Source organism: Cercospora kikuchii (assembly GCF_019650295.1).
Source record: "Cercospora kikuchii DNA, contig_00009, whole genome shotgun sequence".
NCBI lineage: Eukaryota > Fungi > Ascomycota > Dothideomycetes > Mycosphaerellales > Mycosphaerellaceae > Cercospora > Cercospora kikuchii.
Window position 1 is genome coordinate 775,521 of NW_025408590.1, and position 21,793 is coordinate 797,313.

Here is a 21,793-nt window from a genome sequence, read left to right on the forward strand (position 1 = left end):
CCGATTACGTCCATCGCTTGTATGCCAAGAGAAGAATCGAGGCTAGGCTATCCTTCGTGATGAGCTGAGCTTGTTAATTCATATTTCATGCTGTGGACCAGCCTCCACAAAGTCTTGGCTGTGCAGCTCAGCCATCGTCCGGTCCCTACAGTCACTCGAGCTTGTTCAGGCATGTTGCGAGATGTGCCTACCGCGATTGAAGCGATACTCATAAAAGGCGTGCCTGCTGATCTCCCGCCGGCCAGAGATTGGTGATCACGGGCGTTGGAAGGTATGCTTGTCCTAGCAGATTGTCCGCGTTGCATTTCGTGAGGCTGTCGTTGTAAACACTTGCCCTGAAGAAGGGGTAAATACCGACGAGGCGAGGTTACTTACTACCTCAGCGATGTCGATGTGCTGAGTTTGAAGGTGGGAAAGGAAGTATTGATGCAGTGCCTGAATCCATACTTTCGGTGTACACAGAGTCAGTTATTGGGGTGAGGAGATCAGTGAACGAACTCACGCGCCGCTTCGAAAGAAAGCACAAGGTCGCGCGGTTATCTTCCCACGAATCTCACGGAACTGTGTCTGCTGTGATGTTGGAGAAGGAAATGACGCAGTGGTCCGAAGAAAGACGTGCGCCTTATCATCGGAGAACACAAGCCGCCGCCGAATGGCGCTATGCCGATGACGCGCTAGCGTTGTTGAAGCACATATGTACTTCGACCTCTCCTTTTGGTTGCTGTTCGTCCAGCGACACAGAATCGGAACCGACATTTCGTATCCTGCCTGAAGACCTCGAGCACCCTTCTGGTTTTCGCATCTCGGCATCATTCGGTGCATCTGGGCATTCTGTGTAAAGAAGTCCGCCACGCGTGAAGCAAGTCGTTCGGAAACAATTGCGATAATGGCCACAGCAACCGTCTTCGGATCCACAGGTGCCGTCGGTGGCCAGATCCTGAGTACCCTGCTGGGCAATGCTGCGTTTGGCTCGGTCAAGACGATATCGCGACGAGTGCCTCAGGAACAATCACCCAAGCTCGAAGCAATCGAGGAGAGCGATTCATCAAAGTGGGGAGAGCGAATTTCAAGTCTCAACCCCAAGCCAGATATCATCTTCAATGCCGTTGGCACCACCAAGGCCGCCGCCGGGGGAATAGAGAACCAGAAGAAGATTGACCAGGACCTATGCATAGAAATCGCGAAAGCTGCCAAAGAGGCTGGCGTGAAGACATATGTTTTCATCTCCAGTGCAGGCACAAGAGGCTTCTTGAGTGGCTACGTGCCATACTCGAAGATGAAAGTCGCAGTTGAAGATGCTGTGAAAGAATTAGACTTCGAGCAGGCAATCATTCTCCGACCCGGTATGATCCTGGCACGCGAAAAGCCCAAAGCTCCGCTCGCAGAGAAGGTTGTGAGCAGTTTGCATATGATCAGTCCAGCATTTCAGGATAAGATAGGTATGCGACAGTACTACCAAGATTGCCGGTTGCGCGAGGTACTAATATCTCGACAGGCCAAGATCAAAAGATCATTGGTAGAGCTGCTGTTGCGGCCGCCAAGCTTGCGCAGGAAGGAAAAGCGCCTTCGAAGTATTGGGTTTTGGAGCAAGCAGATGTGGTCAAATATGGGCGAGATGAGTGGAAAGAGTGAACGCAGTACAATTTGCACCCTCAAAAGTCTACCATACGATAGACTCTCGTAACGTGTCAAAGCAGCTTTCACTTCCGCTGGTTCCGCAACTGCACCCAAAGCGGAAATGGTCGACAGCATTGAGTGAATGTACCACGGTATTGGCTGAACCTGGCTCCGCACGAGCTACGATACTGCGAGGACACAAGATCGTGCGAGCTCGGAAATGCCGTCTCCCTCGCATATCAGAATCTTCCTGCTTCAACACTTCCATTCTGTTCTTTGCCTCACAGATCACCATTGTTCAAGATGAACAATGCCGCCGACATGCAATATCCTGGGCGTACCAAGGTCTGTAATTATGGTTATCGTCCGAGAGTAGCTCAGAGATTCCGTCTGTGTCTGAGCTCTCGAGGTGACCTCGGCGAAAAAGTAATTGCAATGACTATAGGTCAGAAATGGGGAAAGGAGCACGTGAAAGCGTACGACTTCACCTTGGACTCCCAGAGCATCCGAGCAATCCACTCGTCTGCCATTTCCAAGCTTCAGACAACAAACCCTACTGCCATGCATCCAGGAGGTCAAGCAGCAGTAAGAACCAACACGCAAATCATCAGAAGCAAAGCCCAAGCGCAGCAAAACCCATCAAAGCTCCTGCAAACATCCCGCAGCGCAACTCCGAAGCTCATTTCGTCGCTCAAGAACCCCTTCATGATTTTGTCGCAAATCTCTCGAGTCAGCTCGCATTGTGCTGCTGCATTGACAAGCACGTCGAGCATTACGTTGTATTCAGTGTCATCAAGTGCCGCGAGTCCAACAGGAGCGACCATGATGTCGTGCTCTGACGGGCGGCGCGAATGGATCCGTGGTGGTGGGGCACTGGTCGGCAGCGTATCTTTAGAGCCAGCCGGAGCGATCGCGAGGTCGGATTCCAGTTGGTCAAGCGGGTAGGCGCCAGGAGGTGACGAATTGGTGGGCGGCGTATCTTCGTTGCTGGCACTTCCATCGTTGACGATTTGCGACGGGCGACTACTCGTGTCGGCGCGATCAGTAGGCCCGGCAATGCGCGTGTCGGCGCTCAACTAAGATCATTAGCCATCTGTAGAAATGCGTTGTCGAGTCACTACTTACTGCGAACCCCAGTGCAACCCCGATTGGGATCTCCTGGGCTTCTTCGTTCGGGGACTCACTCCGAGTTGAGCTGGAGTTTGGAGCCATGTCGAAGCAATCTTCTTCCAGGATCGTTTCCATTGTGATGGTGGAGTCAGATCAGAATGTCAGTAACAAAATGTCAGTGGAGTGTACTGAATATGTAGTAAGTGAGTGAGTCTTGGCGTCGAAGTGAATGAGATCTGTCTTAGACGTTCACTGGCAAATGTGATTGTCTTACAGGCGCAGAGCCGTTGTCTCTGGCATTCCTTCCATGCTCCTCGCGGATTGGGCCTATGCCGCCTCGTGATGCCTACACGATCGCTGTATGCCAAGCTCATAGTTATGTCTTACACTGTTATATCACAACACCCGTGGTGGCATTGATACCGCCTGTATGGTATCGCCTGCACTGCGCATGCAGTTGCAGAATCCTGTATTGGCTACCCTCTGCAGTCCGCTTTTCTCCCATTGAACAATAATTCCACATCAATGACTCATCGTGCTCCTCTTCTTCGCTCTCCGTCTTTTGATTATCATCATGCCCGTTCGTGTCTTCGCCCTGCTGAGATACCCATGCCTTCTTTTCCGCACAACGTGCGATGGGTTATATGTGTTGCGTTTCGCGCCCCGGACTTGCGATATTGACAGGCCAGTCAATGATGTGGGCTGCGCGAAGGTTGTTGACTCGACTGTGGACGCTGGTAGACTCGGTCGTGTGGGTGTGAGCGCTGGCCGCGTAGGCGTTGTGGTGAGAAGGGAGAGAGATCTAGAGGAGATCAGTAGCTGCGAAGGTCTGAAGATCCTGGATCGCGCACCTCCGTTGTGCTGATTGAGAAGAGATGCGCAGAGCGCTTGTCGTCGCTCTTATGCAGCGTGAGCAAAGCATTGTGATGGTGGTGTCTGGGCCCGGCTCCTGTAGTTCGACGTAGCGATGTGAGGTAGACGCTGCGGAGCTCGGGAATGTTATGCCAAGAACTGCTCGAAGCCAGACTTCAGCGCTTCTCTCCTCGTCTTCTCTAGCGGACAGCAAAACGGCGACCGAGAAATGTCCACACTAGTTTGTGGCCTCACCTCGCCACTTTGATTCCGCTTCCGCCTCGCCGCACGAGGCAGAGTGCTTCAGCTACTTCTGCTCAGCACAAGGCAGAGATGCGAGAATTGAAAGGACGTTTGCAATTGCCGGGCAGAGTGTCCCCGGCGTACTGGCCTTAAGATTCTTTTCTGCTTTCCAACGGCAGCTCCCCTCTGGTCTCCTCTCCGCAAGCTGAGAAGTCACGCCACCACTAAGAGTAGTCCAAAAACAAAGAATGGTAGTCGAATCACTCACGCATACTGTATGCGATCACGGCTTAGCCGACGCAAGCAACATGCTCAGTAAACAAGACGCCGCCACGCGGAAAGCTTCGCTGCCTCCGAAAGGCTGAGATCTGTGCACGTGGACCCTACCAAATGGACCATTGCGAATGCGAGCACCGCAACCCCGAAGCTGCGAAGCATATCCTACTCTATACCGAAAGAGCAAGCCAGACTACTCGAGCTCCCGCATTAGCTTTGCAACCCTCGAAATCCTGCAACACTCCAGAGTTGCGGGCTTGCCGAATGCTCACAGCGAGCTGATAGTTGTCTCAGGTACCTGCTGCTTCTAGACCTCGAGATTCGATGAGCTGTATCGAGCACGAGCTGTGATTTAAACGCACCATCTAGTGGCGCAAACCCTGGCGTAGACGAGGGACTCGGGCCTTGTAGACATGAAGCCATACAGGTCGGTTTGTTTGTGAGGACTGGAGCGATCTCGCTCACATTGGCTGCCATATGGAGCGGTACGGCGTCTCCGTTGTCTTGGACATGCTTGCTGAGATGTAACTTCAGAGATGCCAACTGCATTGTCGTTTCCAAAGCTCTTGGGCTGAGAATACGCATCAAAGTTGTCTCGCACCACCCAACCACTAATCGGATCAAGCTCTGTTGTTATCGATCTTCGTGCGTTCGGTCAGGCCACCGCAAACTTAGACTGGAAGAGATGCAAAGAAAAAGCCATTATGTATTGACGGTATCCTCCTCGTTCATTGTACAGCAACGAGAGCATGAAGACCTTCACAACATATTTTTGGTAGATCGTCCATTATCTGTACTCCCTCACCATGTCAAGCTCAACGAACGCTTCAGCCATCGCACAACAGTTGAAGCCACCTCCACTCGAAGGGATCAATCTCAGCTTCCTCCTACCTGGCCGGGTCTGTTTGTTCCTAGAAGCTGATGTTAAAGGGCCCGTCTCGCAATTTGTCGTTGAAAACTATGCCGAGAACGACCGTCAACGCCTTGAACCCGGTATTCGCGATACTTTAACTTGGGTGGCCTGGAACTTGCCTGTCGGCATGGTTGTTACGTTATTTGACAACCTCACCAACGATTCGAACAGGCGCGTCGGGGATCTGAGTTCATTGGGTGCAACGATCGATCTGGTCGGAACAGGATTGCCAGAATGCACCGACCTGAGAAAGAGTAACATGAACGACATGGTATCTGGCTTCTTCTGGCGCAACGTCGACCTGGACCTGGGGGCGCTGGAGATGTTCCAGGATCCTAGATTCGGTGGTGTCAGACAGTGCCTCTTTCTGAGCGAGTGGGACAGAGATACAACCTACAATATCAATGACTGGTTCATGAACGATAGTGCGTCCTCCCTACGATGGACCACCTTATCTGACAGAGCCTCGGTGACTCTGTTCGACGACGTGGGCGGAGGCGGACAGCGATATTCCAACGTGATGGGCTGGGCACAAGGGAAACAGATAGAAAACTGCGATGCTATCGACTTCAACGAAAAAGTGAGCTCCTTCAGTTGGAGCGCGATCAATCCCAAGAAGGAGATTATCGACGACATCATACTCCCATTGCAAGGCGGTGGCCAGGAGACAAATCAGGCACATATGAGTCAACGGAACAACACTGACCTGGAACAAGGATTTAAGGCCGTTCTCAAGAAGACCATCACGAATAGCCTAACCATTGGCACGACTGACACTCAAAATTTCGGTATTTCAAGCTCCATCAAAAGCACTGTCAGCGCCGGCGTGCCAGGCGTCGCAGATTTCAGCGCAGAGTATTCGTTGTCAGTCTCATACAACTATGAGAAAAGCGAATCCACCGAGAAGAAGAAGGAAGAAAGTCTCGAAATCTCGGTAGAACAAGATCTCAAAGCAGCTCCTCACGGAACCACAACGGCGTCGCTTTTGGTCACTTTCAGCAATGTCCAGGCCGGGACCGTGCAGACCACGGCAACGCGCTGGTACGAGAAACCTGTCGCTGGCAGTGTCCGTGATCGTGAAAACAAGAATTGGTACAAGCGCAAGGAGACTGCCAATATCTCGATCAGTGGCGGTGTTGCTAGCTCGGTAAGTGTAACCAGATAAGACATCAGACGAGGCATACCTGCTGACCGTGCCATGATTGCTTGTAGTGGAAAATGGGCATCGATTTTCAGCCACACGGAAAGAGCGGCGCTTAAAGTTGTGGATGCTGGTCTCTCTGTGCGTGATGATCAGCTGCATTGTATCTCATCAGCATGATTTTTTTAGCTGTTGTCTTTTATAAATTGTCGTAGTCACCTATTTACGTATTGCACTGCAAGTGAAGTCGCCGAGCAGGGACGTGTGCGAGTCGCGTCGTTTCCAGCAGCAACTTTTGTGGGGAAATCCTTGCACATGCGAAAGGGACCAGCGGACAAGCTCTCACTGACGACACGTATTGCTGTCTTGCTCCAACATCCCGTCGCTCTTTTTATAATTCTCACCTCCCACCACTCATTCCGCATGTAGGGAGCAAACAACACCTTCCAAAACCACAAAATCACGAAAGAACGAGAGAGGTTGCCCCTCAACATGGACTTCCTCCGCCGCCTCGGCGCGGCCATCGACCAAGACTACATCCCCTGGAAAACGCTCATCATCACCTTCTCCGTCGCCGAATACGCCCTCGAGTCGTACCTCACTTACCGTCAATACCAAATCCTCAAATCCCAGCGCATCCCCGCCCAGCTCAAAAACGAAATCGATCAGAAAACCCACGACAAGTCCCAAGCCTACGGCCGCGCTAAAGCGCAATTCGGAGTCGTTAATGGCGCCTTCAATCAGCTCAAGAACCTCGCTCTCATCACATATGACTTCTACCCCGCGTGGTGGGCTGTCAGCGGATTGTTGGTGAACAAGTTCTTCCCAGCGAGGTTTGGAGGAGAGATCACAAGGTCCTTGGTTTTCGCTTTCTCGTATTCGTGGGTTGAGACAATTATTGGGTTGCCGTTCAGCTGGTATCATCATTTCGTGCTTGAGGAGAAGTTCGGATTCAATAAGCAGACGGTTGGACTATGGGTTACGGACATGATCAAGGGGCAGGCACTGAGTCTGGCCTTCGGAATACCGATTGGTGCTGCGTTCTTCAAGATTATTCAGAAGACGGGTGACAACGTACGTTTTTCTAATCGTGGGAAAGGAGACCTACTTCGTGTGCTGATCTTGCATCTAGTTCTTCCTCTACATCTGGGTCTTCATGCTCCTCGTCCAACTCCTCGCAATCACAATCTACCCCAGCGTAATCGTTCCGCTGTTCAACAAACTCACTCCTCTTCCAGCCGGCGACCTCAAAGACCGCGTCGAAGCGCTCGCAGCGAAGCTCAAATTTCCACTCGGCAAACTCCAGGTTATCGATGGCTCGAAACGCAGCAGCCACAGCAATGCATACTTCACTGGTCTCCCTGGTCTACAAAAGCAGATTGTCCTCTACGATACTTTGATTGAGAAGAGCACGACATTAGAAATTGAGGCTGTTTTGGCGCATGAGCTCGGACACTGGAAGATGGGTCACACTGCGAAGTTGCTAGGTATCAGCTCGTTCCACTTGTTCTACATCTTCGCGCTCTTCAGCGTGTTCATCAAGAACAACAGTCTATACAGGGCATTTGGTTTCGAGACGGAGAGGCCGATTCTCATTGGATTCCTGCTCTTTAACGAAGTGCTGAGCCCGACGGATTCGCTGGTCAAGTTTGGAATGAATGCACTAACGAGAAAGTTTGAGTTCGAGGCTGGTAAGCTTTTGTTCTCTAACAACATTGATTGCTGCTATCAATTCTAACACTTCAACAGACGCTTTCTCCTTCGAGCTTGGCTATGCGAGTGAACTTGCCGCAGCTTTAATCAAGCTGCAAAAGCAGAACTTGAGCTCCATGGACGCGGACTGGATGTATTCCGCTTTTCATTACTCACACCCAATCCTGACTGAGCGATTGAAGGCTATCGGTTGGACGAGCGAGAAGAGGATCTCGCCCGAGGATGTGAAGATTGGTGGAAAGGAAACTGCTGAGGAGGTGGCCCAGACCGCAAACGGCGAGAAAAAGGAGTTGTAGGCGGACAAGCAGCGGCAGGGGTTGATGCCATGAAACAGAGCGATTGCAGTACCGGCTCAGTATGGCACGTTGTCCAGCTTGCCTTGGAAAATGTAGTCGCTCCGAGCGCCGTGGTAGGCTTGAGGATTCTTCTTGGTCCTCTTGCAGTCGCCTTTCTCGGCTCTGTAGGCGCGCTTGTAACATTGATTACACACAAGGACCCAGGTCTTGCCGCCTTGCAGTGCGCCTCGAAAACAACTTGATTCGGTGCTCCCACATTGTACGCACTCTTGCACCATAACAGATTTTCTTGGCCTCAGTGGCAGCCCTTTGTTGCCATGCTGGTTCCTCCCCAATCCGAACATCTGGAGTTCCTCGCCGCCTTGTGCCGCAGCTGCCGCAGCTTCTCTTTGCTCGCGTCTCCGACGCTTGGTAGCAAGATACCATTCTTCCTGCTTTCGATCGCGTTGCTTATGTGCATCGAGGTCCACTTCGGACGTTGGCACTAGGCTGCGGCTCGGCTGTCCTGCGGCATTTCGTGATGACCGCTGTTCTGCTGTTTCAACTTTGCGCTTATGAGACATGTTTTCTTCCGCCTCGCCATCGCGCAGAACGAGCTCGTTCACTTGAGCAGCTTCATCATTGCCTGTGATTGCCTGCCGTAACTGCTCGTGAACCGGATCTTGCCCAATTCTCGTATCGATATAGTTGCGACTTTCGGGCCATGATTTTCTCCAACGCTTGTTGTAGCGAGTCTGATAGCAGTTGCTGCATGTTAGAACCCAAGTACCATGAATCGTAGTGCCCCAATACCAATGCCGGTCGTTGTTCTCGCCACAGTCGCTACACTTTTTTACCATTGTCTCCTTGTTCGGCCGCAGTGCGCGGTCGCCAGCGAATTCAAGAGCGGGTAGAGCACCATATCTGTTGGACACGAAGGCAGCTGATTCCCAAGCGCCCTCTCGCTCTTTGCCTGCCAACCGCCCTTCTAGCGATCTGCCTCGTCGAGCCTCATTACGAGCCGTTCTCTGCCCTTCAGTTGGGCCCTTCCGCTGCAGTTTGTGGCCGCCTTGGCCAAGTCCATGGGCGTTGGCAGTTGGAAGTCTGTACGCCTTCTTCGCAGCTTTCCGCGCAGCTTTCTCTTCTGATGTCTCACCTTTGCGCTTCTTCGGCACGACAATGCTGCCAGAGTGATCGCCAGCCAGGTCGACCACTCCGCGATTCTGCAAAGCGTTGCTGCCAGAGTCCTCTCTGATGCGCGTCGTGTTCACCATTTGCAGGCTCACAGCCATTTCAGCAGCTTTGCGAGCAGCCTTATCCCCTCTGGTCTCATTCTTCCGCTTCTTCGGCACCATAATGTTCCCGCTGCTGTCCAATACGAAAGCCACCTTGTGATCGCGTTCCCGTACAGGCTTACCAAAGTCCCCGATTGCAAGATCTGGCCGCGTCTGCACGATGATCTTGGCGGCCTTACGCATAGCTTTGTCATGGAAACTCTCGTCTTTCTGCTTCTTGGGTACGATGATGACGCCGTACCATCCACGTCCAATAGTGTCAGTAGTTTCCATATCCCTGACACATCGTGCGATTTGGCGTTGTAGTCGCTGGTTGTAGTCAGGTTTGCTGGGACTGGGCGACTCCTAATCACTCAACTCAGCAGAGCCTGCTTGCTCACTACTCTGCATACTCGCCTTGGCTTTAGCGGCCATTTTCTCGTGGCGTTTAGCCTTCTTAGCGGCTTTGCGTGCAGCCTTCTCCTCTGCAGTGCGCGCTTGCTTCGGTACTGAAACCTCTCCGTCTGAGTCGTGCGTGACTATCGCAGGTGGCGGGATGTTCTGCTTGGAATTGAAGCCACCATCACGCTCACCAACCTCGCCTTCGAGGATCTCTTGCTCTCGCTCGTAAGACTCCTTCGATTGTGCATCCGGATCGTTGTCCAGGTCGGTAACGTCGGTTTCCTTCTTCTTGCGCTTCCCCGCTCGCTCTCCATCTGCCTGCTCTTGCTGTCTGCGCTTTTTCTTTGCTTCCTTTCGAGCCTTCTTCTCCGCGGCCGTCAAGTCCTTGCCAGATTTGCCAGTTAGGTCAATTTCATCCTCCACGTAGTGAGACTCGGCTTTGGCAATGGTCTCATCCACCGCAAAATCATCGCCAATCTGGTTGGGATCACTAGTGGTGATTCCATGCTGAATAGCTTCATCGCCGAATTTTGCGACAAGCTCTTCTCTGCTCTCGGGCATCAGGCTGACGCCTCGCATGCCAGTCTCAATGCGCTTCAGATGATGTATGGCCCAACCGCCGTTCGGTCCTCCTTTTGAGCCCCATCGCACTCCCTCAGTCGCTAGCCACGCGTCCGGATGTAAATGTGGTCTTGTCTTAGTGCGCTCGAGGAATTTCGCGAGAATTGGCTGAGCATCTTTCACTGACAGCTGCGTCGTCTTTTGAATTTTCATGGGCGGGTATGAGTTGCATTTGACCTGCGGTGGATTCGACATCGCTGCGGATCGCCTTGCGTGGTTATTGACATTGGCATCGAAGTCGCGAAGTGCAGTTCGAAGCTCGAGAAATTTTAGTGGGTCCCCCGCACGGACCAGCTGCGAACTTTGGAGCACAAACGAAGGAAGCAAAGGAGACTTATTATGTTGTGAGCGCAGCACGATATTCGAACTCAAATCAAGGCTTCCGATGTACTCATGCTGCTTGATGTGGGGGGTGTTGCCTGATAAGGTGCAACACTTGACAAGCGTTGAAGCTCACTCTTCATCAGCCAATGGCCCAGGAAGACCTTCTAGTCCGCAGCTGCTCTATCCCGGTGTGAAGGCACCATCAGCCACAGACCGATGACTGCAGAAGCAGCCGAAACATTGATGGCTCATTAGTACGTTGCGAGATCTAGCTGACGAGCTGATGAGATGGCTACAGCAAGCACCAAAGTATGAATGTGATTCGCCTATGCACTCCAGAGCTCTTTTGGGGCGTGCTGCATAGCTGCCGAGTCAAATACGAAGCTGCACTCTGCACAGCTGAAGTTCGATGACCAGACGCGCGTGGCACGACTACTACGGCGCATCGTAACTGCTTTTGTGCAAGACCTCCTACGGCCTACACCCAAATTCCGGTTGAACCGCGAGGAGAGCAAATTTTACGGTCATCGAAAGCTGACATGGAATTTTCAGAGTAGCTGGGGGCCGCATGTGGCCTCTTGCCCGATCGACTGTTACTAACTGCTGACTTCTTTTCATCTCGAAGCATCTCAATGGTCCGGCCTGAGGCAGTACGGCGTCACTAGTCCGATGCCGAATGGGAAGGTTTCGCCGTTTCCCAGACTGCCGGTAGTCGAGCTTCTGCCGAGAACAAGTGAGTGGGGACCACGTGGAGTCCTGGAAATCACGCTGCTCGTTCTGTTCGCGCGGAATCACATGGCTACAGGATGCATGTCGTTTCCCGCCAAACAGGACACTTCACCAGGGACCAGGACTCCATCTCCGCATCTCCCCGCGATATACGGAAAGCAAATCCTTCTGGTAAACAACCACGCACGATATGGAAGTCGGGTCGTGTTTCTCCCCCACCTTGGCCGCCGCCGCAAAGCCTCTTTATGACGCTGTGAATACAAGCAAATATGACGCCTGCCATTCGCCGCCAAGTCCCGTGCTTTTCCACCGCAAAACCGCCGACTCGCGTCCAATGCCTGTTCAGCTCCGCCAGCCTCCATGTGGGGACTCCACCTTGCCTGCAGGCCAGGAACATCGTCCACTAATATGGCCAGAGCGCTCTTTTGGGTTCTTTCCTTCACGGCGCCTCTCCGTCGCGAGGCCTTACTCTGGGCGGCAATGACGAGACGCTCGGCAGTATCTCGATATCGGACCGTAAAGTGCAGCGTGATGACACGAAATAGTATAGCCCCAAGTGCTTGTTCTGCACTCCACTATTTGGACCAAGGTCAGACATTATCGACGGCGTGCATACAAGTGGGGTAGATCTGGAGATCGCAAAAAAGACATAAGTAAGAACAGGCCCGACCTCGTTCAGAAAACTTTCCTGAATGTCCGGGTCCTACGTTTCCACCATGTTGTTCAAGAGCATTATCCCAGCGGCAGCTGTGTTTGCCCGACAAGCTGCTGCGCAAGCAGCTGGCACGTCAAATACGGCAACGGGACTACCAGATGTCTTCCCCAATGCCACGGCGACTTATTTCGCGCCTGGCGTGCCTACAGATGCACCGGTTCCAGGAAACTACACGAGTTATCTGAGACCAAGAGTGCATTTCACTCCTCCTCGCTACTTCATGAATGGTGGGTTTTGATGCTTTCGTGGCTAGATGCCGAAGCTGATCAATCTTAGACCCCAACGGAATGCATCGATCACCAGACGGGACATGGCACTTGTACTATCAATACAACCCTATCACGCCAGTCGCTGGCAACCAGCATTGGGGCCATGCTACTTCGCAGGATCTGTATACTTGGACGAACCAGAAGATCCCATTCTTTCCTCCAAACGACTATACTGTGAGTGTTATAATCCCGAAGAAGCATGAGCAATCGGCTAACCTCGCTTAGTACCTGTTCAGTGGTTCTGCCGTAGTCGATACCAACAACACCTCAGGCTTCTTCCCCGATCAAGACAATGGAGTAGTTGCTATCTACACCGCAGCCGAATACCCCAACGGCCAGCAGGGCGTTCAGTATCAGGCCATTGCCTACAGTAGAGATGGAGGATATTCTTTCGAGGCTTACGAGGGTAACCCAGTTCTCAACCTCAACCTCACGCAATTCCGTGATCCACATGTGATCTGGCACGCTGCCACCTCCCGTTGGGTGATGACTGTTGCCTTTGCTACAGAATTCGTCATCGGCATCTACACCTCGTCCGATCTGAAGGAATGGGAATTCGCCTCCAACTTCACCAGCCACGGCTATCTTGGCGTGCAGTACGAATGCCCCAACCTTGTGCAGGTGCCTATGCGTGGACAAGACGAGCCTGTGTGGTTCCTTCTCATCTCCATCAACCCCGGTGGACCTCGTGGTGGCAGCGTATCTCAATACTTCCCTGGCGAGTTCAACGGAACGCACTTCGTTCCTTTCGATGGCGCAACACGCCTGACCGACTTTGGCAAGGACAACTATGCTGCACAGTTCTTCTATGGAACAGAAGCTGGTCAAGCACCTATTGCATTGGGCTGGGCATCAAACTGGCAGTACACTTCTCTTGTCCCGACTGGTCTGATTGAGAATGGCCAATTCCGCTCTGCCATGACTGTGCCTCGCACTTTCGAGCTCGCAAACATTTCCATGCGCGGTTACGACTTAGTCTCTGCACCTTACAACATCGAAGCTGTGCTCGACAATGAACTGGCATACAACTCCTCCCTGGGCAATGGCTCTGTCATCTCGTACTTTGCTGACAAGGTCGAGAGCGGCGCCATCTACTTGGAAGCCAACATCACGGGTCTGACCTCCACCACTCGTCGCGGCACTGCCAACTTCACCATCTCCTCTTCGGTGACCGGAGAATACATCCGTGGCGGAATCAAGGTGGCTGGTGAGCCTGGCATCTGGATCGATCGTGGAAACCTTTTGGGTTTCAGCGAGAACCCATACTTCTCCGACAAGTTCTCCGAGGAAGGAACCTTCGTTGCCGATGATGGAAGCTGGGACCTCAAGGTTGTGTACGACAACTCCATCATTGAGGTGTTCCTGAACGGAGCCCAGGCTGTCGGAACTCTCTCCGTCTTCCCAAGCAGGCAGCTGGACACTGTGGCAGTGTTCGTTGGTGGTATTCCAGCAAATGCCAGCAGCAGCGTGGGCATCTGGGGACTGAAAGATACCTGGGCCCCGCAAGCGGATGGTAACGGCACAGTGCAAGGCAATGTGACCCAGTCCAGCGGCTACGTGAGCCAGAGGTCTTTGTTCGGAGAGCAGTAGACAGACTATACGTGCCTTAGGGATGAGGGACGCCTTCAATGAGTAATGTAAAGCAATGTACCTTATATAAAACAGCGCAAATGCACATGATACAACCTCACAACAGTGTTGACTTGATGATGATGCCTCCCGGCGCCCGCGTGCCTGTTCCACAGTGAGAGTGACACAGTTGTCTCATTGCACAGTAGCCGAGCAAAGGAACGTGCGATCCCAGCACGACGGAACGTGAAGATTGCTCCACCCGATCTGATGTTCACTTGTCCGTATCTGCCAAGTCGTGCACACAATCGCGTTGATGGGGCAGCGAGGCGGAGGTGAATGGGTTGTCAGTCGCCAAGCAGACGGTAGAAAGACGGGCGGCGTTTGATTGAGTTCAGAGTTCACGTCGGCTCACCTCTCACCAGCCACGCTCGTCACGCTTCTGGAACCCGCAACAGAGACCCGCTTCTGCACAATCAACCGCCCGCTGGCCATTGTCGACCGCTACAGCAAACCGCGACACGCATTGCGCGCAAACGTCGCCATCTTCACTTTCCGCTTGCTCCTTCGCCATCGCGCTCTCCTTCGGCTCAGAACATTCGGCGAACAAGCACCGAGGCGCCCACCATGACCGACGCTCGTAAGTGCTCTCCCTCCGCGATCACAGGCGCATGCCTTGCGCTTCAACCATGCGCTGCACTCCTGTAGACACTCATCCATACCCGTGGAATATTTCTGGCTAACCAAAATGTCTTCACAGTACCTCTCGAACAGCAAGCGGCCTACAGCGCCATCATTGACAATGTCTTGGCCAACTCCGACCTCAATACTATTTCCGCCAAACGCATACGAAAAGAGCTCCAAGAGCAAGTCGGTCATGATCTTTCTAGCCAGAAGGTAGGGTTTCGGGCCCGCGAGATGGGGAGGATGCGCTGACAGCGATTCTAGCAAGCCATCACCGAACTGATTATGAACCGCTTCGACAAGGCACAAGAGAAACAGAGGCTGGATGGTGGCTATAGCGAGCCCGCTCCTACTGCCAACGGCAACGGGCAACGCGACGCGAGCGAGAGCAATGGCTACGCAGACTCCCCATCGGCCTCGAATAAGCGCAAAGCGGATAGCGAGGAGTTGAGTGACGTGGAGGACTCTCCGGCCCCAAAGAAAGTCAAGAAGGAGAAGAAAGCCGAGACAGATGAGGAGATGGCGAGGAGACTGGCTGTGGAACTCAACGCGCAATCAGCGCGTTCGACGCGTGGTGGAGGCGCAAAGCGGAAAGCGCCCGCGGCGAAGACGAAGAAGCCCAAGAAGAAGAGTTCGGCCAAGGTCAATAGCGACGACGATAGTGCTGTCGAGAGCGGAGACAAGCCGGTGAAGGAGAAGAAGGGTGGCTTTCACGTAAGCAGGGTCAGAAGTGAAATCGTACGTCCGTTGCCCACTAACGTCTTCACAGAAACCCATGGCACTTTCAGAGCCACTCGCAGCCATGCTGGGCGAAACTCAGCTCTCACGTCCGCAAACGGTGAAGCAGATCTGGGCCTATGTCAAGGCGCGAGACATGCAAGACCCCAACGACAAGCGCCAAATCGTGTGCGACGACAAAATGCGAGCAGTCTTCAAAGCCGACAAAGTGCACATGTTCACCATGAACAAGCTGCTCGCAAGTCACCTATACCCAGTGGATGAGGTGACTGTCTAGACATTCCACAAACACATATCAGCGATTTCGGCTACTTTCGACAACGATCAAACAGCGAGCAGGATCCAAGAAAGCGACACGACATGACCATTTTTTACACCGGAGGCAAAAAAGAGAGGGCCGCATGGCAAGCGAAGGAGTTTTCACTGATACTGGTTTCTGTTGCTTAACTGACTGATGATCTTTTCATTTTCCTCGCTCTGTACTTATGGAGGGCGTTTTGCATCTGGAAAGAAAAGGTAGTCAACTCAGGAGATGGGACGACGATGCGCATTTGTTTCTTTGCTGCTGCTCGCCGGAACACGCGCCGCGCGGGTTTCCTAAACGCGACACTGAGAACTCATGCTCTCAAATACGCGCGGAGCTTTCTACATAGCGCAGCATAGAATATTCTACGAGAACAGAGTTTCAAACAAGATCTTTCTCCATCTTTCAGGCTAGATGCGCACACCCTTGTACTCTGCAAGCAGCACTCTCAAGATCCATCATGTCAAACACACGCAGAGGTCATATACAAGCCAGTATAGTACATTTTACGAGAACAGAATTCCAAACAGAATCTTCCAATACATTCTGAAACACACATCTAGCAGTCTATTCTACGCTATCATCCTTCCCTCTTCTCCTTTACATTCTGCACACACATATACCAGTCTGTTCATTCTATCATGTCTCCCTCCCATCCTCATCCCCATCTCCCTCGGCCTTGCGCAAGATACTCAGCCAGTCTCTCCGCATTCTTCCTCTGATACTCATGCACCAGACCCTCAACATACCCCCTTTCCTCTGCCTCCTTCTGCTCACGATTAGCCCTCTCTTTCTCAGCTGCCAAAACCTCCTCAGACTCTTCCTTCAAAAACATGAGAGTTGCTGCTGCACGCATGGTCTGGTAATCGACTCCCGCGACCGAGGTGGGAAGCGTCCAAGCGCAGGTCTCTTTTCTTGGTGGGTTGCTTCCTGGGACGATGTTCTTGTCTGGAATTTGCGGCGTGATTGGGACTTCGGTTCCACGGCCTTTGCCTTTGCCAGAGTAGGTGCCTCTGGCGGGACGAAGTGCAGAGTTGTCTGGTTGGAGGATTGCGGCATTGTCGTCGAAGGCGCGCCTTCCTTTTGGTGTTCTTTTTGGGCGAGGTGAAGGTTCCATGGTGGTGGTGTTTTGTGTGGGCATTGATGCGTTTTCCATTCTTTGGGTTATTGGTCCTTCAGCTCCCATAGTTTCTGGCTTGAGTCGAATGTTCGATGGAGAGAGGTGACGAGGGAAGGGCGGGTGTAGCATATATAGTTGCTGTGCCATGATTGAATGGTTCTGCCAAAGTAGAAAGTTAAGGACATGGGGTTTGAGGACATACTGCCCTAAGGTATGTTCGAGGCCACATTTGGAAAATTTAGATGATCACTTCTCTGTTCTTTGGTCGTAAGCACTGTAACTCCCAAATGTTATGAGCGGATGCATCTTTTGTGGCCTCATCACTGCGGTCTCCTCTTTCCGGCGGTTCGGCGCTTCGTTATCATCCTCAGCTTCTGCTACACCAATGTTGTCGCTGAGCTGCTTGTAAGCGACCAGTCAGGACGTGGCGCGCAAACAGTCCAACGCATCGCGGTAGGCAAATGATGGCGACGTGGTATCGGAACGTCCGCTGAAGCAGTGTGTGGCGGTGATGCGTTGTATACGTCCAGGAAAGCAGTCGTATCGAGCCTGCACACACCGATCATGTTTCCTCCTCTTTCTCTTGCGCATCTTTGATGTCAAGACTCTCCGCATATTGCATCCTATCGAATTGACAGAAACCGACACCGCAACGAAGGTCATGCAGCCCTGGCCTGGCTCCCGCGGATCCTACTCAGGTTCCAGATCGACTCCGTATCGTGGGCCCCCGGGCTACGATTACATGGGTCGCAACGAAGTCCTGGCGTGGAATACTCGCGTCGATGCTATGCGACGCCATGGCTCTCAGGAAGCCCCGGGATATTATTGGTCATATGGTGGTGGATGGGGTGGTCCAGCTGGAAACGTGTGGATGGATGCCGCCATGGATCAATTCATGGACATGCAGCAACCTCGCTTAGAGATGTATCCAGGAGGTTACTTCTAGGCTGCGATCCGACAGCTGGCTGCGTATCAGCTTAGGTCCATAGTGTATTGACTTGCCATGTTCACACAAAGACGTAGCTGCATTTGAGTCTTGGCCGGATAGCGAATGTCGTTGTATAGAGTCGCTTCCTCGCAGGCGGTCTATGCTTGAACTTCCTGCTGTTGCTTCCGTATACAGCAGCTCTTCGGGAACTCTAGCAGCTTTCGAGTCTCGTGATCTGCAGGCAGTGTTTGCTCAAGATACAGACATATCGCCTGACACTCGAACATACATCTTCGGCCAAGCCACCACACATCGTACGGCATGAGCTTTGCATACCACCATGCAAGCAAGAGTAGTGCTGCAGGATCCTTTGCCTCGAGCAGATGTCGAAACTCGGACTCCATGTGACCAATGAAAGCCAAGAACCACATGATTGTCGAATGAGTGGGGTCAATCGGCAGCAAGCGCGTGATGATGGAAGCTGCTTCTCGGTATGGGTCCTTGACTGTGCCATCAGGTATTGCGTTGTCGAGGTTATACAGCTTTGTTACGTATGGAAAAAGTAGGTCAAGACCAGGATCCATCGCGCGATGATATGCTACCTGGTCTTTCTTCATCTCGAGCTCTAGCACGGGATGGAATGCACTGGTTTCCCGCAGAGGGTTGACCATTTTCCAAACTTGTTTCTTCCCATCGCTCATTTTGAGCCAGTCCAGATCTCCAGCCTCTGGACTTCGAAGCGGCCAGGACTGCCGTGCTGAGGTTGCTTCACTGCTGCCAAACGAGATCGCACCCAGGATAGCCGCAGTGGCCCAAAGCGCATCTTTCTCTTCTTCACTATGGCATTCTTTGATAAGTGCGTCGCCAAACAATGCCACCGCGTGGTAGCCGTGATATGCTTCCGCGCGAGATTGTTCGGCCTGAAAGGGTTCTTGTTCATATCTGGCGTGCAGCAACGTGAAATTCAATACTGCGTGCATGGCATACGCGAACCGTGTTGCTGCCAAGGTCATCACTCTTTGGTACACAACGACCGACTCCTTGGTTCCTATGGTAAGGACCGATTCATCGTGAAACTTACGCAGTAGGCCCAGGTGTGATTTGTCGAGACGCATAAACTCGGGCGACTTTGCGCATCGATCCACGTGGAGGTGCAGAGGGGCGTCTACCAGCTGGTTGACCAATTTCTCGACGTCAAGTTTATTGTCTGGAGTTGGAACTGGAGGCTGCTCCATCCAGGGCGAAACATGGGTCTGGAAGCTCTGCGCACCCTGGAACTGCATCTCCAACGTCTTGTCTCCATATTTGCAGGTCAGACCGTATGACTGACATCGTTGACAGCTGGGTTTCGTCTCGTCGCACTGAGAGCAAGTATCAATAGGATCGGGGCAACGGGAACTGCACTGATTGCAAACCATATACCTTTATGCTACGCAGCTTACAATTTCCACAGCCTTGCCGGCTTTTGGTGTGAGCCCTACGCTTCCGATTGTCCGGGCCCACGACCATGTTCGCGTTCCGTTGATGACAGATGACAGGAGATGTCGTCTGGCTGCCTCACTCGAGGCTACCTTGGCAAGTTCAGCACGTGCCGCGACCAGCTTGGCAAACCTGGCTTTTTCACGCCTCAACCAGAACCAATGACACGAAACGTAATAGCATCAGCAACGCCGGTGGTAAGCGCTTCGTTTTCATGTGCCACATGATAACACTTGGACCACCGACTAGACCCCTAAGTGCAGGCGTACGCCGTGCTGTCCTCTATAAGCAGGACGAGCCCTCCAGCACATCGCTATGAGCAGGACCAGGCGAACCTTGTGCCGGCGGTGGGGCCCGGACTATCATCGAGCCTTCTCGCGGGGCAAATGATCTGGCGGGCGGTCAACCCATTCGGAGGCGGAGGCTCGCGTGCCAGCGACCCTTGGAATGCCAGGAAAGTATATATCTCGACTGTCCTCTTTCTTTGTTCACTTTACGCATTCACGTCTCCACACAATCATTTCACCTAGGACATTTTGCTACCACTACTCGTTACCATAGGTACAATTAGAACACGACTCACGATACCTGCGATCAACATGGCGCCAATGGCTATCAACGATATGCTGAACGACAGCAAGACCAACGGCGCGCTGAACGCCAAAGCAGCCACTTTCACACCCTCGAGCGACGCTTCTGCCTACCACGCTGCGTCGTCACAGCAGGCAATCGACTCAGAGAGCCGGTTCGCGGCACACAACTACCACCCGTTGCCCATAGTCTTCGCAAGAGCAAAGGGCGTTTCAGTATGGGATCCTGAGGGAAAGCACTACCTCGACTTCCTCTCCGCCTACTCAGCAGTCAACCAAGGACACTGCCACCCCAAGCTCATTCAGGCGCTCACAGACCAGGCGAGCCGTCTGACGCTCTCCAGCAGAGCGTTCTACAACGATGTGTTCCCAAAGTTCGCGGAAAAGGTCACCAAGATGACGGGCTTCGACATGGTGCTGCCCATGAACACTGGTGCTGAGGCTGTAGAGACTGCAGTCAAGGTTGCACGAAAATGGGGCTACAAGGTGAAGGGCATTCCGAAAGACAAGGCACTGGTCTTCAGCGTGCAGGACAACTTTCACGGTAGGACATTTGCTGCAATCACAATGTCTTCGGATCCAGAGAGCCGAGACAACTATGGGCCATATCTGCCAGGCATTGGGTCTGTCTGCCCAGTCACGAACGAGCCAATTCCGTTTGGAGACGCAGATGCGCTGGAGCGAGTACTGGAGAAGCATGGCAAGGAGACTGCTGCATTCTTGGTCGAGCCTATCCAAGGAGAGGCTGGCATCGTGGTTCCAGACGAGAGCTACCTTCAAAGAGTGCGGGAACTCTGCACGAAGCACAATGTACTCCTGATTTGCGACGAGATCCAGACCGGAATTGCGCGAACAGGACGTCTTTTGTGCCACGAGTGGAGCGGTATCAAGCCAGATCTAGTCTTGCTCGGCAAGGCGATCAGCGGAGGCATGTACCCAGTCTCAGCGGTTCTCGGTTCGAAAGAGGTGCTTCTCACCATCGAACCTGGCACTCACGGCAGCACATACGGAGGCAATCCACTTGGCAGTGCTGTTGCTATCAAGGCATTGGAGATTGTGGAGGAGGAGCATCTCACAGAGCGAGCCGAAAAGCTCGGCCACATCTTCCGGGACGGTATCGCTCAGATCATGAAGAAGAATTCCATGATCCAACTGGTGCGAGGCAAGGGTCTGCTCAACGCCATAGTGATAGATGAGTCGAAGACAGGAGGCAAGACTGCGTATCAGCTGTGCTTGCTCATGAAGGAGAAGGGCCTATTGGTAAGTGGTGCCTCAACTCACGCTTTGTACATTGTACTGACTAGCACTAGGCCAAGCCAACGCATGAGAACATCATCCGACTTGCTCCACCTCTCGTCATCACCGAAGACGAGCTGAAGAGCGCGCTGCAGATCCTCGAAGACGCGGTCAACGAGCTGCCTACATGGGAGGCAGACAAGAAGCTCAAGCACGTCCCAGAGAGCGAGAAGAATGTGCACATTGGCATTGAGAACTGAGTGGCACAGCATCATGACATTTTCAACAACATGTGGTATGACTTGTTTACGATACATACGCTTCGATACCCTGGGTGGTGTGCTCGCATATTGCGGCTTTGACTAGAATTAGACCTAGATACCCCCGATTCGCCGCGAGCGGCATGAATTCATTGGCTTTACGATACGCAGTGTGCGCCCAGACTGTATTCAACTCCCCCATCATTCTCAGAGGCAGCTGAGCCTCAAGCGGCGACTACCCGTTCACGCGTTCACGGGGCCGTCTAGATTGCATATCTGGATCGAACGATGAAGGCAATATGGAGAACTCGGATAGGCGAATGTTAGCCTGCGAAGGCGTTTGTGTGAAGTGCAGCTGAATCGTGGCACCCCGGTCGTGATTGCTCTCATTGCAAGCTCGCCGCCAGCAAC

The 21,793-nt window shown here is 52.8% G+C and overlaps 12 protein-coding genes across 12 annotated transcripts; 7 read left to right on the top strand and 5 right to left on the bottom strand.

The window, feature by feature from the left end:
* Window positions 1-886: 886 nt before the first annotated feature.
* CKM354_001241100 (uncharacterized protein) lies at window positions 887-1,632 on the top strand (the record flags this gene model as incomplete). The annotated part of the gene is made up of 2 exons (XM_044807933.1): window positions 887-1,439; window positions 1,496-1,632. The coding sequence occupies 2 exons, from the start codon at window positions 887-889 to the stop codon at window positions 1,630-1,632; spliced, it is 690 nt and encodes a 229-aa protein (XP_044663868.1).
* Window positions 1,633-2,192: 560 nt separating this feature from the next.
* CKM354_001241200 (uncharacterized protein) lies at window positions 2,193-2,862 on the bottom strand (the record flags this gene model as incomplete). The annotated part of the gene is made up of 2 exons (XM_044807934.1): window positions 2,193-2,693; window positions 2,743-2,862. 2 exons carry the CDS (start codon window positions 2,860-2,862, stop codon window positions 2,193-2,195), a joined length of 621 nt encoding a protein of 206 aa, XP_044663869.1.
* A 2,042-nt stretch (window positions 2,863-4,904) lies between these two features.
* CKM354_001241300 (uncharacterized protein) lies at window positions 4,905-6,271 on the top strand (the record flags this gene model as incomplete). Its single annotated transcript, XM_044807935.1, has 2 exons — window positions 4,905-6,158; window positions 6,224-6,271. The coding sequence occupies 2 exons, from the start codon at window positions 4,905-4,907 to the stop codon at window positions 6,269-6,271; spliced, it is 1,302 nt and encodes a 433-aa protein (XP_044663870.1).
* Window positions 6,272-6,644: 373 nt separating this feature from the next.
* CKM354_001241400 (zinc metalloprotease) lies at window positions 6,645-8,161 on the top strand (the record flags this gene model as incomplete). Its single annotated transcript, XM_044807936.1, has 3 exons — window positions 6,645-7,226; window positions 7,285-7,843; window positions 7,902-8,161. 3 exons carry the CDS (start codon window positions 6,645-6,647, stop codon window positions 8,159-8,161), a joined length of 1,401 nt encoding a protein of 466 aa, XP_044663871.1.
* Window positions 8,162-8,217: 56 nt separating this feature from the next.
* On the bottom strand, window positions 8,218-9,708 carry CKM354_001241500 (uncharacterized protein; the record flags this gene model as incomplete). The annotated part of the gene is made up of 1 exon (XM_044807937.1): window positions 8,218-9,708. One exon carries the CDS (start codon window positions 9,706-9,708, stop codon window positions 8,218-8,220), a length of 1,491 nt encoding a protein of 496 aa, XP_044663872.1.
* A 72-nt stretch (window positions 9,709-9,780) lies between these two features.
* On the bottom strand, window positions 9,781-10,590 carry CKM354_001241600 (uncharacterized protein; the record flags this gene model as incomplete). The annotated part of the gene is made up of 1 exon (XM_044807938.1): window positions 9,781-10,590. One exon carries the CDS (start codon window positions 10,588-10,590, stop codon window positions 9,781-9,783), a length of 810 nt encoding a protein of 269 aa, XP_044663873.1.
* A 1,592-nt stretch (window positions 10,591-12,182) lies between these two features.
* On the top strand, window positions 12,183-14,064 carry CKM354_001241700 (uncharacterized protein; the record flags this gene model as incomplete). The annotated part of the gene is made up of 3 exons (XM_044807939.1): window positions 12,183-12,432; window positions 12,482-12,648; window positions 12,700-14,064. 3 exons carry the CDS (start codon window positions 12,183-12,185, stop codon window positions 14,062-14,064), a joined length of 1,782 nt encoding a protein of 593 aa, XP_044663874.1.
* Window positions 14,065-14,670: 606 nt separating this feature from the next.
* On the top strand, window positions 14,671-15,742 carry CKM354_001241800 (uncharacterized protein; the record flags this gene model as incomplete). Its single annotated transcript, XM_044807940.1, has 4 exons — window positions 14,671-14,683; window positions 14,804-14,940; window positions 14,992-15,441; window positions 15,497-15,742. 4 exons carry the CDS (start codon window positions 14,671-14,673, stop codon window positions 15,740-15,742), a joined length of 846 nt encoding a protein of 281 aa, XP_044663875.1.
* Window positions 15,743-16,427: 685 nt separating this feature from the next.
* CKM354_001241900 (uncharacterized protein) lies at window positions 16,428-16,955 on the bottom strand (the record flags this gene model as incomplete). The annotated part of the gene is made up of 1 exon (XM_044807941.1): window positions 16,428-16,955. The coding sequence occupies one exon, from the start codon at window positions 16,953-16,955 to the stop codon at window positions 16,428-16,430; it is 528 nt and encodes a 175-aa protein (XP_044663876.1).
* Window positions 16,956-17,400: 445 nt separating this feature from the next.
* CKM354_001242000 (uncharacterized protein) lies at window positions 17,401-17,835 on the top strand (the record flags this gene model as incomplete). The annotated part of the gene is made up of 1 exon (XM_044807942.1): window positions 17,401-17,835. One exon carries the CDS (start codon window positions 17,401-17,403, stop codon window positions 17,833-17,835), a length of 435 nt encoding a protein of 144 aa, XP_044663877.1.
* Window positions 17,836-17,975: 140 nt separating this feature from the next.
* CKM354_001242100 (uncharacterized protein) lies at window positions 17,976-19,326 on the bottom strand (the record flags this gene model as incomplete). The annotated part of the gene is made up of 2 exons (XM_044807943.1): window positions 17,976-19,178; window positions 19,240-19,326. The coding sequence occupies 2 exons, from the start codon at window positions 19,324-19,326 to the stop codon at window positions 17,976-17,978; spliced, it is 1,290 nt and encodes a 429-aa protein (XP_044663878.1).
* Window positions 19,327-19,895: 569 nt separating this feature from the next.
* Window positions 19,896-21,382, top strand: CKM354_001242200 (ornithine-oxo-acid transaminase; the record flags this gene model as incomplete). The annotated part of the gene is made up of 2 exons (XM_044807944.1): window positions 19,896-21,146; window positions 21,197-21,382. 2 exons carry the CDS (start codon window positions 19,896-19,898, stop codon window positions 21,380-21,382), a joined length of 1,437 nt encoding a protein of 478 aa, XP_044663879.1.
* Between the last annotated feature and the right edge of the window lie 411 nt (window positions 21,383-21,793).